Source organism: Sparus aurata, chromosome 3, assembly GCF_900880675.1.
Source record: "Sparus aurata chromosome 3, fSpaAur1.1, whole genome shotgun sequence".
In the NCBI taxonomy this organism is placed as follows: Eukaryota; Metazoa; Chordata; class Actinopteri; order Spariformes; family Sparidae; genus Sparus; species Sparus aurata.
In genome coordinates, this window is record NC_044189.1 from 23,995,373 (window position 1) to 24,012,731 (window position 17,359).

The following is a 17,359-nucleotide window of genomic DNA, read 5'->3' on the forward strand; positions in this document are numbered from 1 at the left end:
AAGACAGCAGGCAGAAGCAAATCTCCGGAGAGTATCCATCACATTGCTCCATAAATCACCTGCAGGTGGAGGTCGGTGCAGCTGAAGGAGACCTCATCTGCACACCTCGAGAGCTCAGAAACCCACCCGGGTGATCTGAGTGTGTGAGGGGAGCACAGGGATCAGTTTGGGATCAGATTTCAGGGGAAAGGAGATGGCGTTGTTGTCAAAGTGTGTGCAAAAATACTTGTCAGACTACTGCTGGAACATGAACCCTTGTTTTTTTTTTGTTGTTTTTTTTTTTTTTTTGTACATTTTTAGTTCTGACCTTAAATTTTGCAATATAGCTTCCTCTTTCATCCTACTTATTTTTCATCTGCTGCTTGTGTTTCACTCGTTTTAATATATATCTATATTTTCATTTCTGGCTTTTTTTTTTTTTTCTCTTTTCTTACTTTACAAAATGAGAGACAGAATGATGGACAGCTGACAATATATATAATTATTTTTCCTCTTCTTATTATCAGCAGGTTGCTCTTAACCTGGAGATGATTTTTCTTTGTTCGTTGTAAACAAACAGGTTTATCAGCCACTGGCGTTGGTTTCCTCCTCCCACTTTCTTTCTTTCTTTCTTTCTTTCTTTCTTTCTCCTCCTCTCCTCCCTCTCCTCCTCTCTCTCATTGCAGGAGGGCCCTGATTTGTTTGGAGGTGCTGTCATCATTTAGATGCCGTGTCGTATACCTGAAGAACAAGGCGACAGAGAGAGGTATGTTGAAATACTTGTACAACTGTCTTTGCTAGTAAAACACACACACACACACTGATACACACCTCAGTGCGTTCAGAAGCCCCTCCACACTGTTGGACGGCTGCTCTTTCAGCACCTTGATGCAGCCCTTCATCTGCCCGACACAAAGACAACACAGGGTGTTAGAGAAAGGTCAGCAGCCTCAGGTCAACGCATCTCCTGCTGCTCACACACTGACTCAAAAACACACATTTGTAACAGTAAGTGACCTCATCTCCCAGTTTCATGTTGAGCAGCTGTGATTCATGAGAAACGGCACGTTTTTATAAGGTACTTGACATGAGCTGAGAGAGGGTCAATTAAAGGATTTTTGCTCCTCGGGCTGTTTGATTTAAATGGTTTTATCAGCCTGTGAAGGTTAAAATATGAAGTGTTGTACAAGAAAAAGCTACAATTACAAAAACTAGGGGGGGAAAAATCATCTTAACGTTTATATTAGGCTTTATATTAGTAAGAATTATTGAGTAAATAAATTCAAAAAAGCCACTTCTTATTGCCTACATCGTCGAAGACACTATGAAAACATGACATCAATCATCACTGACCACATCAACAAAAAATTGACTTAATCGATTAATTTTAATTGTTAAAACTTATGTTAAATAAAATAATGTAAGCCAAACTCAATAAATGTGTTTGTATTGTTATTATTAACAATTATAAAAAAAGAAACTTGAGATAGGTAAGGTTTTTGCTGATATTCCTAAATCATCTATAAACTGTTTTTAACTGTGGCCATCGAGCAATTCATACTCCACACAAATAGTGGTGCAGCATAACACAGGAGGAACTGCTAACTGTAGCTGCCGTTGGCTAGTTAGCTCAGTTAGCCGTGCTGCTAGTGGTCCAAACTGGGAGCTTGGGACAAGAGGAGAGTGTTGTGTGGGAGCTTTGGTTGGGGCTAGCTGGTTAGCATGCTAACTACAGTAGATATCACTACAACACAATACATAGACATATGTGACAACATTTTAAACTATTATTCTAACATATTGCACCTTTACATTTCTTTCAAGTGCTTATAAATGTTCTAAATATAAATAATAGAAGTGCTTTCTATTATTACCTGCTAACCAGCCCTTATTCAAAGGACCATAAAATTAAGTGTAAATATCAAGACCTGTAGTGAATTGGTTTTTTATTCTGATGATAAATAAGCTATAGCATTAATAGGAATAAGAAGAATTTAAAGCCTTTACTTTTTTTTCCAATCAAAACATATTCTCGTCGGGGTAGACACGACTTCAAACAGAAACTGAATCTCTCCACAGCAGCCAAGCCGATCACAATAAGTGTGGTGGGTTAGCAGAGTCAGCCCACACCACTCCAGTATGATGCTGTGTTATCAATAATAAATCAAATGCATTGATCCCCCTACTACTTCTACTCTGACCAGCCTCCTTTGCATTAGAAGGGGATGACATGACTGGTGTATATCAAGTTCATTCAAGAAGTATAAACCAGATTTAGAGCCAAATTCACTTTAAAATTTCTACTATATTTCATTAGGGAATGCACATAATCAGGTACAAAAGTAAGAAGAAATAGCATATTTGGACTCAAAATGTTATACAGTTTTTGATGGATGAATATGAATTTTGAGGGGATTGTTTGATGGTGTTTGGGAGGCAGAAATCACGTGCATCCGCTTGTACTCACATCGATTTTGGAGGTCTTGGCGAAAGCCCCGACAGGGTGAACGTGGTCGTAGAGAATAATGACTCCCACCATCACCCTCATGCAGAACAGCATAGTGTCTGTGTTGGTGAACCGACAGCGGTACTCCCTGCGACAGAGACAAGGGAAGAGAGTTTAACCAGAGCTTTTAAACAGTTCTACAATGAGCGGAGGACAGGACAGGACAGAGTCAGGGTGACAGAGAATATCACTGCTGTTATTTAAAGCACTTTGTGGTTCCCTCGGCACGTCGCTGATGACTTTTTATTCACATGAAGACGCCCAACACAAAAGACTTAAGCGTTTTAAATTTAGCATGAAGGACTCTGAATGACTCACTGTGTCATTCGGTAGATTGAATTAGTGGCTCGAACTTGAGAAGGCCTCTTTTGTATTCACTTTGCAAGAGCTCGTTAATTAAAATCTCAGCTTTTGACCTTTTGAGAAAAGGAGAGGGAGATGGATCGAGGAAAGGATGATGGAGAGGAGGCAGAGTGCGGAAAGTACTCACGGAGTCTCCAGCATGACACGGCACACACAGGCCATGGTGCTCAGGCAGTCCGTGGTGTCCTCGATGGGCAGGGTCTTATTCTGACGGACGGAGAGAGGAAAGAGATTCAGCAGAAGAGTGAGATTTGAACGTCTGGGAATCAGATAAACACGGGAAGTGATCGTCCCATCCCTCACTATCAGATGCGCCCACATCTTCCTCAGCACTTTCTGTCCGGATTGAACAAATGTTCCACCACAAGGTGGAGACACAGTACATCTGCAGAGTTCGGTCCAAGTATGAGGTCAGCATCAAGGCAATCATGACCAGCATGTCCTCTGAATTTTGCATGAGTCCTAAAAGTATTGAGGTGTAACGTTAAAAAAAAAAAAAACAACTGCTTCCTCTACATTAAATACTGTTGTGACAGCAAAGGAAAGGAGAAGGGGAGGTGGTCACGCAACCGTCCAGCAGAGGCACCTGAGGTGAGGACGCAAGCGCGCAAAGGACGTCTATTGACTAAACCCTAAATCTTATGTCGGTACTTCTGATACGGATGAGTTATAAAGCTGCGTAAATCACATTCGTATTGAAGTTATTTTTTTGCAGTGTAAAAACAGTTATACCTGCATTGATTTTTCTCACGTTCCAGAACATTCACGACTGTACTCTGATCCCCGTCGGTGTTTATTAACAGACTGGGTGCTCTCGTCTGCGTGTCCTCTCTGCTCGCTCAGCGCAGGACGTCTTGACATTGACCACAGCCGTGTGATGAGGAAACAAGCGTGCAGGTATAGGCTGATCCGTCGAGACACGTTCTCCTCGGTTGTTCTCTGAATGATGTATCGCGTCATAGTGTGTCTTCCCTCCGCTACACAGACTTTAGACGATGTTTGCAATAAAGAAACTCTTACAGTTAGTTGGCAGGTAGTTCTGTGCATGATGAGCATATAAAATGATGCATTGCTGATCGGGACCATCTGTCTGCATGAGGACACGATGCTGATAATACAGGAATACTTTGATTTGAAATAAATGAGTTAACTTTCGTCACCACTGACTTTCTGGGGCATATGATCAGTTTTGATCTTAAGTATTACTTGAAAAGGACAGTGTGGGAATGTATGGACGACTGACACATCTCTAGGGATGACTGACGGGGACAGGAGCTCGGGGAGTACTGGTACCTCTAGCTCAGGAGCTTTGGGCCGGGGATGGCTGGTTAGCATGCTTTTTAGTGAATAAATTAACATCCAATTAAATGAACAAAAAATATATATTCATGTCATTTATTTATTTCTGATTTTGGAACTTGCAGACCTCTCTAAACAAAGTCTAGGCTGTCCTGCAAGTAACGTACTTAAGGTGTATTTCAACGACACACTCCAATGCTGCGTGTTTGACTTTGTTTGTCCACCCAATCTTTAATCTGGCTTCTATCTCCTCTACCTCATCTGCCAAAGAGACGGATTGATTATCTCCTTTGGTCCGTGGCAGTTCCTGAAGAAAACTACACCTTTAACTCCCTCCTGATTAATTTTTCGGATGCTTTCCTAATGAATTGATTCTGGCATTTGGCATTATTGACAATAATTAAAAACTCAAGATCAGTTGAGAACGTTCCCACTCTGTGCGAACCGAGTCTTGACACATGAGACTTCCTGTATATGTGTATCTGACTGGGAAAGAACGGTGACTCTACCTCTGAAACAAACTTGGTGGTGGCGTTACTCAGAGTCTTCAGCATCGGTGTTGCTTCAGCGTAGAACAGGGACATCCGATTGGCCATCTCGTTGTTAACCTCGTTCTCCGCTTCCAGCTGTGTGCCAAAATGAATCACATCTTCAAAAAGCATGAATCATCATCTGCACACAGGCCAATAATCGTGTCATCCAGTAACGAGGAAGCCAATCCTGGCTCTCATTCGTGTTACTAAACGGCAATTGAAACGCTGATTCTCGCTTTGTGTCGTTGGGAGGAGAGGAGCGCGTCTCCTCGTTAGACATTAATGATTGAACAGTAAAAGTGAAACCATGCTGCTTGAGCTGAACATTTGATCATGTATGCAACACAAACAGTCTCCCAACGCCTCACCTGCTGGTTGTTCAGCCTGTTCCTGCTTATGGTCCTCCTGTAGTAGCTGAAGTCATTCTGAATGGCTGGATTTGTCATCTGCATGTTGAAGAGAAGAGGTGATTTAGCTTTTCAAAAGCCAATAGAAGGAATATATTGATTTTTCAAGACAGTAAAGGTCAGTCTGAGGCCTGTAATTAGACCAAGAATGGCTCCCTTCACCTTTAGTTCATCAAAGCTGAGTGTAAAATGAAGGATCTCAGCGAACTGTTTGGCCAGGGCCTGCTCTCTCTCCAGGTGCTGCATGGGAGCGTACGGCGGGCTGGTCAGCGCCTCCAGCAGGCTGCGCAAGGCATTCTCTGCAAACATACTGAGATGTCAGAAATGTACGTATCGGCACAAGTCTGCATGTCACACTGCTGCTGCTGTACAGGCTTCTATCTCCTCATGTTCGGACCCATGTAAGTCTCGCTAATCTGGTCTGGATCTGACGTCTCTTCCAGGTCACCAGATTTAAACAGCAAAATGCAGCAAGCAGCGGGGTTTAAACTGCTTCAAACCTGAAATCACTTCACTCCAGTTGTGTCACGTCCTTGTTGGATACCGCCAGATACCTGTCGAGCTTTTAGAAATGGAGCCTGGTACAGAAGGATCTGGCCCCAGGCAGCATAACAAACATTTGGACCCCCTCTGGGAGCATCGTTCAGGTCCTAAAACAGGCCACTTTTCACATTAGCATTTAATTGAAAGCACTCACAAAGCTGCTAGTATGGCTGCTGGGTTAAAATGTTCAGCTTGTTGCAAAAGCTATACAAGAGATGTGACTTATTCAACTGGATGTTTTCACAGTGCAGAATTCACTGATGTGGAAATTATTAAATAGCGGAAATAGAGGCTTTTTTTTATTAACCGTCTTGTTTTAAAATCCTTATCTCTCACCCTCTAACACAATTTTTAGCGCAACATGAAGTATCGCAGAGATGTTAGCGTGACTGGAGTCTTTTTACGACACACTGCGCTGAGCCTGCAGAGTAATACTGACCTTTTCCGAGGTTCAGCAGGTCAACTGATTCCTTGTTGCCCTCAATGACAACAGGTCTTAACTATACATTTCAAGAGAAGCCAAACAAACATCTACAGTAAGTGGTTCCCCACAGAGTTCACGCCGCCGCCTCGGCCTCCTTGTTGACATCGTACCAGTGGATAAACATATCCACCGTGTCACATATGCTATTGAAGCCAAGCCTCTTCAGTGCTATAACAAATCAGACACCAGAGCCGGACCCAGGAGGCTGTACGTGGTAGCAATGCCTCAGAAGCAGAGTCTCCAGAGGCCCCATCCCTTCCCTCCGCATTAAAAATGTATAAGGGCCTTCTATAAATACAACACTGAAGTGTTTCATCTAAAGGGCCTGGCCAGAAGCCCCACTCTCCCTCCTGTTGTTAGCACAGAGCTCATGGTGCCGATCCTGAGCACTGACTCCTGAGGGCATACACTGACAGATTGGATGTAGAAACCCTCCGGCTGTTTGTTTACTGTACATGCGACCTCTTCACCTCTTCTTGCACCCTTTGATCGAGCACATAAATCCAAAAAAAAGGTGCTGCTAGGGGACAGAATCAGGAATGATGTTCAAGTTCTGACTCATTCGTGTTCATAAAGACGGCAGGAAGGCGATGTCCACAAGATGTCTGTTGTGCTGCGTCTCGTGGATACATTAGCGCTGATACATTATCATTAATTATTAGTCAGCCCTCTTTCTATGGTAAGCTGAGAGCACGGTGTCCACGAGATGGAAGTATTATTGGAAGGCAGAGCAGAGGCGGCAGCCGAACTCTACTGCTTCTCTCCTACTTCTCTCTCTACGTTCTGGACAACCATGTACCGCTGTTTCCGTAGCAACGGCTGCCTGGCTGCCGGGTCAGGATGCTGCAGAGATGGCTGAGAGGACATTACTGTGTGTGTGTGTGTGTGTGTGTTTGTGAGTGTGTGTGTGTGTTTCGGAATGCTGCCTTCTGACACTGCATGTAAAATCACGACGGTGGTTACGTGGCAACATGGAGTTGGAGCTGTGAAGCAGCGCTGACAGAACAAGACGAGCTTCTCGCCGCGTTCATCGCCTTAACACTAATCTGCCACTTCTTTAAAGATCCCCTCCACACATGTATTACGGAACCCATGAGAATTCTCTAATGGCTCCCTCACTTAAAATGAGTGAATTGATATGCAAATATCTTAAGTCCACTCTCAGCGTATGTGCGCTGGTGGCTTTAGGTTTCCACATTGGAACAGGATCGCTTCCAAACCAATTATGATGTCACAAATCATCATTCAATGGCCTCAGTTTTCTCATACCATCCATAGCTGCAGCACTGTATACCCCTTCTGTCTGAAATGCTCTGATTTAGCTCATGTCTCTGTCAGACCCCTCCCTCGAGAATACCAGTCTCCTCTGATTGGTTAGCTTACTCAGGCCTGAGCCGGCACCTCTAACAACGACAGAGAAGCTGTGCTAAATCAATTTGCACGCGCCAAACTAGTCTTCACGCTTACATTATGCCAGTGTGGGAAATTGTGAAGTAGTGTGATGTCACAAAGTCACAGAATTAAAGGCAGGACTACTGACGGGGCGTTTCAGGAGCAGTGTTTTCTGTGGGAGAGAGGAGCTTCTGTTGTTAAGGACTTCGAGATATTTTACATGCACGGGAAGCTATATAACACACTGAAGAAAAGAAAAAAAGTCAAAGCATAATAGTTGTCCTTGAAAAAACACACTTTCAGCAATGATTGTGAAAACCGCCGTCCCCTCGCATACATCATTCTAATGATATTCTCATGAAAACATTTTTTTTTTACTCTTTGTTGTTGCCTGTCACATCCAATACATGTCATATGTCTCATGTGAATAGCTGTCGAAAAGACGAAAGGACTGTGACAGTCGTCATGCAGTAGGAGTCTGTGAGACCAGTGTTGAACATGTCAGCGGTCTTCCTACACTTCTGTGTTCTACAAAAACGCTACAGCTTTGTCAGAAAGGCTCATTTTAGCCTCAGCAAAGACACATGAATGTGAGTGATGCTCCTCTGTCTGTGTGCAGTCTTCACATTATCTTCTACTGCTGTTAGGGCCTCCTCCCTTCCCTTCACTCTGCCAAACACTTTCGACTACTGAGGTGATGTAATGCAACTATTAGTGACTGACTGACTGAAAGCTAAAGCTGTTTCTAAATTCAGATTTAGGTTATAGCTGCTCGCAGCTGTAATTCCAACTCCTATTGGACCTCCAATATGGCCACCAGAGAGTGTGCTACATCCCCTGAAACTACTCTACAGACCGTATGCAATAGCCGTGCTCACCAAGTCGGAGGGAAAACTCGTAGAAGCGCTTCAGTTTGGCCACCAGGGGGCAGACTGCGTTCCAGGCCTTCTCCTGAAGAGCGAGGTCGCCCGGGTTCTGGATGGCCTGTGGGCAGGGAACAGATGTTACTTTTCCGAAAAGGATTTTCAGAAGCTCCCCATCTTCTCCGCCCTCTCTTCCTTTTAGCGATGTTTCACTTCAGTCACATTTTCACTTTCACCTTCAAGTTCCACACTATAGTGATTTCAGTTCAGCAAAGATGGAGGTATCAGTGAAAGGACACATAATACCCACTTAACGCTTAAGTGCATTGTTTGGCTATTGTGATAATAAAATTGATTGGACATCGTTAACCATCTAATCAACAGGCACACACCACAAAGGAGTGATATGATTCCTTAAAGAATGAGGCGGCTCTCATCAACAGAATAAACTATGCAGTAATGTCAGACCCACCTGTTCCTATTTAAGATGTATGTTTTAAAATATGGGTCACACATGTATAGTTTCATTCTTCAAAACAGCTCGCTCGTTGTCCTAAAACAGCTGGGTACTTCAGTTATCGCAAATTTTACTCAAACAGGAGCAAATCAGTAGAAGGGTTGCAGCAGCAAATATGATAAGCGTCAGTGTTCACACCACAGCAGACTGGCACATCTATGCAACCTTAGTAAATGGTGCATTAGTTGGGGGCTATTTTCAGCCAGGCGCTGATACACATTTGCTAGTAGTGAGTATTCACAGCAGCAGGAACGTCTTCGTAGGATTGACTCAAGATAAATTACAGTGCCAATGTTAATGGTAATGATAGGATGTCACCTGGTGCAATGCTGGGACAAATTTACATGTTTTTAGAGTGAACAACAACAGAGGAGGTCCATGCCATGAAGGAATCATCTCTGGCTGCATAGTTAATACTTGTCAGTGGGATATGCAGTATTCATTGTTGGTTTTTGCTCTCTTCATTGGATTTATTGAAATAAGAAAAACATAGAATATAGCCAGTAAATCCCCTTTCACGCTCCACTGAAAATGACATCATTTTTAAAGGATGGATCCGTGTATTCTTTCTTCAGATTGTCATGATTTTTACTCAGAGTAGCAGCTACAACGCTGGACAAATTGAGAGTTTATGTATTCATTTAGGCTACGGTGAAGATGTGAACGCAGGTGGAAATGGTGCCAAGCTGCCAGCCTGACTGGATCGCCAGTCAGCCCTCATTTTCCCATCGGAGAGATTTCGTGCCCACTGGCAGACAAAATAACACAGTGGAAGCGAGGTCTAAACGCCGATGATGATATTATTTTGCAGCCATTACATTGTGCAATCAGCATTTACTTTCTCATGAAACGTTAAAGCAGAAAACGTGTCAGTTTAAACATAAACGGGCGTATTCCCAAATGTCAGTATAGGGCTTACTGCACGGCAGACTCAACAAACATTTAAAGCTTTGCGACATGTAGTTTATAAAAACAGAGTCTCAAGAAATGCTTGTAAGTCCTCAAGGTTACGAGGCAGGGAGAGGAAACGAATCAGCACCTCTTGTTAACAAGCAGAATAATGCCAGCGGCTGAGCAATCAGCAGCAATCGTTCATGCTGCAGAGGGGACTGGTTTGCAGTGATGTCTGGAGACCAGCGCGCCGGCTTTCTAACGGAGGATGTTTATCCCTCCGCCATAACATCCCCACTGAAAACAACATATTGCATGAAGTGTTTGTTTGAAAAAAAAAAAACACTTTCACACATTTCCGTCTCTACCTATATTTACTGCAAGGTTCACCACACGACATGTCAGATTTCCACCCTGGCATGTGATTCACACACGAGCGTTTATTTTTTTTTCTTCCACACTGCGCGGTGCACTTGACAGTTTATCGACTTTCAGCCCTTTATCGACTGCTTCGTGCTCACTTCTCGTATCTCCTGGCCCGCGCCATTATAGGACTGCAGCTCGGCGAGGATCCCATGAGCCTCCTCCAGCACGGCACTGACCTGGTTCCACACGGCTGTCTCTGCCTCTGTGGGCTGGGCATCTGGGAGGGGAGGAAGGAAGGAAAGTAAAGAAAGACAGAGAGAGAGAGAGAGAGAGTGGGAAGTGAAAGTATTGAGGGGAGGGTGACGAAAACAAGAGGGAAAAAAAGGAGAGAAGATTTGAGGAGAGAAAGAGGTTAGAGATAAGGAGAGGGCTGGAAAGATGAAGGCCAGATAACAGCCTGAGATAACCAATTACTCTCTACACGGCTGCAATAAGAGTTAGAAGTCTTAGTGGGCATTGCAGCCGTGCTCGTCTAAGGTCTGGCCGGTAAATGTATGATCCAATTTACCCACCACAGAGTTATAACAAGAGACCTGTGAGCCACGCTCTGTCACACAGTGAGGTTTGATTACAGTCTGTGGTCGGCCAATGAGGACCAGACGATGACAAGCCAGTTTCACTTCAGGGAACTGTTTGGATGAAGATGTCACAACTGATGGTTAAACATTCTGATGGTTTTCAGCTGGATTGCTCCACTTGGGCGAAGTGTCTGCCTCCTGAACTCTAATCGCCTCAACTGGGATTTATACGGGCCTTTAAAGGTATAATTGTCCCATCGGATTCAAGTAATAGTCCAATCCATCTTTTTCTCACTTTCTGTTGTTTCCCCCTCCACATCTATAAATGGGTAGAGGGACTCGTTTTTTGTTGCCCTCGAGGTTTAATTGTGAGAATTGTTAAAACAAACAGGCAGCAGGGAGGACAACCTCTGGGCATGCACGGCCAGCAGCACATATACTGTAAACTCAGTGTTTTTCGCCGCAGGGCTCCTCCCCGTCACAGATCTGCCTTCTTTGCCCATGTGGCGTGCTGCATGTATACAGGAGGGATTAGGCGTCTGAGCGACACAATTTAAGATGCGTCCTCTTGAGTCATCGTTGTGTTTGGTTTTCTCTTCGTCAAGCTATCGGTCTCGATGTGTGACTCAGGTATAAAGTGAGAGAGAGTGGGAGTGTACCCAGGCAGGCGGCTCTCTACATGCGGCAGCACCGCTGATTATTTTTGCACCCCGAGGCATTGCCTCCCTGCAGAGAAATAGTAATCATGGCATATCTGCTATCCTCCGTGCACACCGCCTGCCATAATAAGCAGAGCAAGTACTGTTATTTTAGCGATGATTTTATCACTAATGTGCTCCTGCAATTCTCTGGTAAACAACAACATATTTTGTTTACAAGGTACAGGAGTAATTGAATGAGCTTGTAGTCATAGCTATAAATGAGCACTATGTGGTTTTGGAGAGGAAATTCAAACTCTATGTTAATGAGGGAAAAGTACAAAGTCAGAAATTCTTATTGTCTCCATAACTGAATAAACAAGCTGTTCTCAGAGGAACATAAGGTCATCAGAACACCGTTTGAAGCTATCGAGGTGGCAGGGTCCGCCAAATATAAACAAAGTAAAACAGTTTGAAACTGTGTTGTCCTTCAAGGACAGTTTGTTTATTCAACCATTAAAATGAAGAGTTTGTTCATCTCATTTGTTTAGGCATAAATTAAAAAAAATCAGTCAATGAAAATCTTTCTTTTCTGAAACTGCACCGTTAAAGGAATAGTTCACTTCATTGCTGAGCTAGATTCAAAGATCTGTAGAATTCTTGTTTACCTCCTGCAAGAGCCTATATAACTGTGAACATATAATCTTAAATATTATAATAATACGCATTCAAAACACTGTTTTTAAGGTTTTTAAATTTTTTTTAAAAAAAGGAAGTAGCCACCTTTCAAAAGTTGCAAAAGATGAAGAACATTTTTATTGACTCATTTACAGTATATTAGTTTTACAGGTGGGGTATATTTTCCTTTCGGCGGCGCCATGCTCGTCGTTTTAAGTTTGTATGTTATGCTAAGTTACGCTAACTGACTCCTGTCTGTCGCATCGAAAGAAAAAAAGGAATTAGCTGTCAAACTAGGCTTTTAGGGTTCCTAATGGAGCTTGTGAGGATAGAGGCTACATCTAATATTGGACATGGCGACCAATAGATGGATCCAAGCGTCATGTTCTCAGTTTAAATGTAAAGTATCCACACTTTTTCTACTTCATCATCAGATTGGCTCATTATCCTACAAACGGTTTGAGCACGCTGTAATTATTAGCAATGAGCCATCAATAGCTTGACGAGAGCTAAGTATAGAGCTTAAGCCAAACTTTGAGCTGTGTGACAGAGGTGACTGTGTCTCTGGGTTGAGGAGGAGAGCTCACAGATGGCACAGGGGAGGTGGTGGTGGTGGAGGAGGAGGAGGAGGAGGAGGAGGGGGTCTGAAGCTGCGATGCCTGAGTCTGACTCATTCCACTCGCTTTTGAAGTTAGGTGAATCACAGGCATAAAAAACGAAGGGTAAATTCAGCCTGTTTGACAGCTGACGTCTCTTGCCAGCAGTGAGCTCTCCCACCCCCACTGTAACATACAGTCAGTAAAGGAGGAGGAGGAGGAGGAGGAGGAAGCCAGCTGTTAGAGGGGAAAAAGTGGTCGAGGAAGGGCAGAATATGTTGGGATACACTGCAAAACATCTCCATCTTAACAAATCATTTAATGAGAAATCTTCTGTACATTTTCAATTATTTCGTACTTAAAAAAAAACCCCTATTGTGACAGAGGGAAGAGCGTTTTTAGCTAGCGGCGTGGCTTCGTGCCAAGCATACTAACAAGCGAAACTAGGATGCTGAACATTTGCAGCTAAACATCGGCATGGTAGCTATGTCGCCGCGCGCACGTTAGCTCGCTGATGTTAGCATTTAGCTCAACGAGATTTTAACCCTGAGCGCTTCAGCTCAATGACTTGCTGAGATGGACATCTTCACACTGCAAAGTTTAGAAATCACTGACTGGGAAAAGAGAAAAGGGGGGGGGGGATGTTCGAGGTGGTTTGATTTACCAGCCTCCTTCACAATCTTTCCTTCTTCCAGTTTTTCTCACTCTCTCACACACACATTATTTGGCGTACACTCACCCACACACGGATAGGTCAGACACACAATAGGTCACACAATAGGGGATGAGGAGATGAGGAGGTGGAGGATGACGATAGACTTCTGTTAGCCATCATCATCTCCGAGCAACAGAAACCCACACAGGACTGGCATTCAGTTTTATTTCTCCTCGGTTTTTTTTTGTAGCTTATGAGCCGAGATCAAAGCATTATTGTTGTCATTTTGTTGTGGCGTCACCGTGCCATTGTGCATCTGTCTGCGCCTAATAAGATGTGGCGCGTGTGAATAAGACCCTTCAGAAAAGAAGCCAAATGACTTTCAAATGCCAGTCCCTGGAGCGGAAACCAAAAGAGAAAGAGGGAGGGCGAGGAGGAATATATAGCTGAGGAGGGAGAAAGGGGTAAATAAGGACGTAAAGATGACACAATGGTCAGCTAAGGTCGATGGAATGAGGAAAACAAAGCAAAGGCAACAAAGAGAAAGGGATAACTCAAAAAAATAAGAAGCGGATGGTCTCACGTTCAAAGTCAAGGAAAACTATTGGGCCATGCTCAAGTTCGGCGCAAGCCAGCACTTTCAGGAGGTTTCCCATGAGCCCCCTGGAACAGAGAGAGGGGAGAAGTCTGTGGGTGATGAGGGGATGGGTGTCGGGGGGGTTGTGCGCGTGTTCGTGCGCGTATGTGTGTGTGAGTTTTTAATGTGTGTGTGTGGTGTGTGAGAGGTGAAGGTGTCAGGGTGGGGGACCGGATGAGAGGGGGTTGTTGGAATGGCATGGTGGAAGTTTCTCCTGGGTGAAGCATGGCAACATGGACACAGAGCCTCTTTAATCCCACTCCTGTAGTACTATTACTCACATGTTTGCTTTGTTTAGGAAAAATGAATTTGGTGTCAGAGAATTTGTATGATTGGAAGAAATCCCATTAATGTAATAATGTAATCAAATTGCAGAATTTTGTGTAAAGATTAGAATAAGACAATAAAAATGCAGTCCTCATTTTCTGGCACCAATCTTGTAAATATACAGAATCAATTATGATTAAAAGATAATTGTTGGCTTTCTCATTTGATTTATTTCTATCGAATTCTAGCAAAGAGTCCAACTGGTTATAATGTGTACAGATTAGAATACACTGTGCATATATTCTGTAAATAAGCTGTTGAGAGTTCCTGAGGACATTATTGTACAGTATAAAAGATAACAACCTAAGTGAACTCTTACCTGTAAATGTACCTGATTGTGATGCCCTGCCTGATTACCTCCACACTGGTTTATTTGTACCTACGCACTGTGTGTTTGTACCATCATTGGTCAGAGGGGCACCAGAAAGCAGTGAGAGTGGGACTAGAGAGCGTCTGATAATGACAAACCACACCCACAACGCCACTCCATCACACCATCAACAACTCAGCAGCTCGCATCCAAATACACCTCCCCTGACTCCACCCGGCGACCTCCCACTGAACACCTCCGCTGCACACATGTGCTCTCACATTTCAAGCACACAGACACGCGCACACACCCCGGCGCTCACTTACTTTCAAAGTCCAGGAAAAAATGTGGACAGTTCTCTAAATCCTTGCCAAGGACCTTAATGAGGTTCCCCATGGCTGGCGACCTGGACGGGAGGAAACAACAAAATGCATACAGTACACAGAACCTGGCAACCTGCATGAAAACACACAACATGCACATGGAGAACACAGCAGGCTGTGACTGCCTTCTATTCTTTACCCATCTGCACTATTCTGGCCATCCTTTCTTCCTCTCATCCTCCATCCTTCTGTCTCAGCAATATGTCCAGAGTGAAGTCAGACTCCAGTTTAAATGACAGTGATCACAGTATGCATCCCATACACAGCGTATGCTGTATTCGATTAGAGGGAGGCCTAAATCCAACAGTGAATCATCCAGCTCACTCATTGGGAGTCACTAGAGCTGAGCAGTGGTTTTAATCCATTTACATTACTATAGTAACCTAATAAAAGCCGGCTATGTGCGGACTCCTAATGCTCCTCATGTACAGCGGTCTATGGATACTTTATGACAAGCTCTTTTATGCTCAAAGCTAAAGGCCAGATGCCAGCGCTTTATGAAACCAATGATGCAAGCTTGATCAGATTATACTGCAGGTCAGACGTGCAGGATATATAGTCTCTACATGCTCGTATGGTCGGATACAGCATCAGACTAAACAACATATGTCAGGCGTCGCTAGTTTCAACCTCTTCAATCCCACTCAGGCCAGTAAACTCGAGCCGTGGTGCCAAATAATGTATGAAGTAGGGAAGGGTTGAACCACAATGTATGTATGACTATGCCGCTGCCTGTCTCTGCCAGGACACTCTTGTCAAAGACATTTTTAATCTCAATGAGTCTTTTCCTGGTTAAATAAAGGTTAAATAAAAATTAAAGACACAGGCACTAAAACGGAGTGTTCAGATGAAGGCTGAGTAGAGGCGCTGCAGCAATGGACAGTGAGAGAAAATAATGTGTGTTTTGAACATTAAAGAATGTCAACTTTTTCTAGTAAACGCTCAGAATAAAGGTATGAACCTGGAAATGAGAATAATATGAGACCTTTAAAAAACAGCCCAGATTATGATGTAAAATGGGGCAGATGTGTTTTTTAGTATCTATCTTTACTGAAAATAGGACTTAGTTAAGTATCAGTATTAGTAATACTTAAGGTATCGTACCACCCACACGCTGATCAAATCCACAGATGATTTTTTAAATAATGGAGAACCTTAAGTTACCATGGATACCAAAGTCATGTTTGATTAAATAATGCAGTCCCACATTTGAATATTTCTTTCAGTGGAACATCATTTAGCTTCAATAGAGAGCTGGACGAAAGTGATGCAGCACGTGATATTGTCAGACAGTTTTAAAGAGGAGATTTAAAAAGCATGTACAGTAAGGGATCAGAGAGGGAGGGGACTGAGGGGCCGCATCTGGACTTGCGTTGCATAAAAAAAAACACACAATAAACAGCCAATAAACACAACGGCTGAGTGAAATCCAATATTCACAAACGAGTCTCAGCTGTGCGAGTTTGAAAGCCTCTCCTCGATCATAGAGGGACGTCGGCAGCCGAGCTCGCTGCCAAGTTTCACTTCCTCTGCGTACCCTCCGCGTTCGTGTGCTATGTTAGCACACAGCGGAGGCCGATCGGTTTCCCCCCCCTGCATGACTGATTTGTGGGCAGCATTAGCATGTTTATGAGATGCCACTGTCCTGGAGAGAAAAAAAACCAGCCTGGTCTGTTTCGCTGTTACTCAGCAAGAACGGGTGTTGCAATGCAGCACTAAGGTGCAGCTAGACAGGAGATGGAGTTACACTTTCCAGTCACTGAAACAGCTTGCTGATATTCTCCCCTGTCAGTTGAGTCCTGTATTATATGTTTGCTCTGTCTATAAAAATCTACCGGGAGGCAGAAAAGGGGGGAGCACTATGCTGAGTCACTGCTGTAACCTGCGAGCGTCAGTCCGAACGTGTAAAACGCACACCGTCTCCTCCTGACTTTTAGACCACCTGCTCCAAGATAGCAGTACACCATGAATAAATGAATAACAGATTCATAGCTTCAGCCTGACAAGGTGATTGCAAAGGCGAAGTCAAGCTGAGATTCAGATTGGAGCCTCACATAAAGCCATGAGAGCCTTTCTGACACATTTAAAGGTGAGTGTGTGTCCGAGGTAGCCGCACGCCGGCCTCACCTACACACGCGCGTTAACACACATACACCGAGTCTGGAGCAGCATGTGGTCCATCCTGAGAGCTGAGCTCGGCGGATGGTTGCCAGGATACTGTTGGCCTGGTGATATTGTCTGCTCGTCTCAGCAGAAGATGTAATGGGGGAGAAAAAAAGCAGCCCGTTTGCTCACACACCAGGTCAGATGCTTACAACAGTGATATGATGCACCAGTCATTACTACCTGAATAGCAATCAGTCTTTGTATTAATGAGCATTGAACATGTATGGTAAACATACATTTAATAAAAA

General features: G+C 43.8%; 1 protein-coding gene across 3 annotated transcripts in view; it reads right to left on the reverse strand.

Moving 5' to 3' along the window:
* Positions 1 to 231: 231 nt before the first annotated feature.
* fam49al (family with sequence similarity 49 member A, like) overlaps positions 232 to 17,359 on the reverse strand; it is a 34,119-nt gene continuing 16,991 nt past the window's right edge. For 2 of the 3 annotated variants that reach the window (XM_030411554.1, XM_030411555.1), the window contains 10 exons: positions 13,872 to 13,951; positions 10,299 to 10,420; positions 8,385 to 8,490; positions 5,250 to 5,386; positions 5,049 to 5,126; positions 4,657 to 4,773; positions 2,976 to 3,055; positions 2,447 to 2,573; positions 811 to 881; positions 232 to 720 (listed from right to left, as the gene is read on the reverse strand). In XM_030411554.1, the coding sequence (XP_030267414.1) occupies positions 657 to 720; positions 811 to 881; positions 2,447 to 2,573; positions 2,976 to 3,055; positions 4,657 to 4,773; positions 5,049 to 5,126; positions 5,250 to 5,386; positions 8,385 to 8,490; positions 10,299 to 10,420; positions 13,872 to 13,944 (975 nt within the window). In that variant the 5' untranslated portion in view covers positions 13,945 to 13,951 and the 3' untranslated portion in view covers positions 232 to 656. Of the gene's footprint in view, positions 721 to 810; positions 882 to 2,446; positions 2,574 to 2,975; positions 3,056 to 4,656; positions 4,774 to 5,048; positions 5,127 to 5,249; positions 5,387 to 8,384; positions 8,491 to 10,298; positions 10,421 to 13,871; positions 13,952 to 14,888; positions 14,969 to 17,359 lie in introns of all 3 variants that reach the window. The other variant, XM_030411556.1, reaches the window with a different exon arrangement.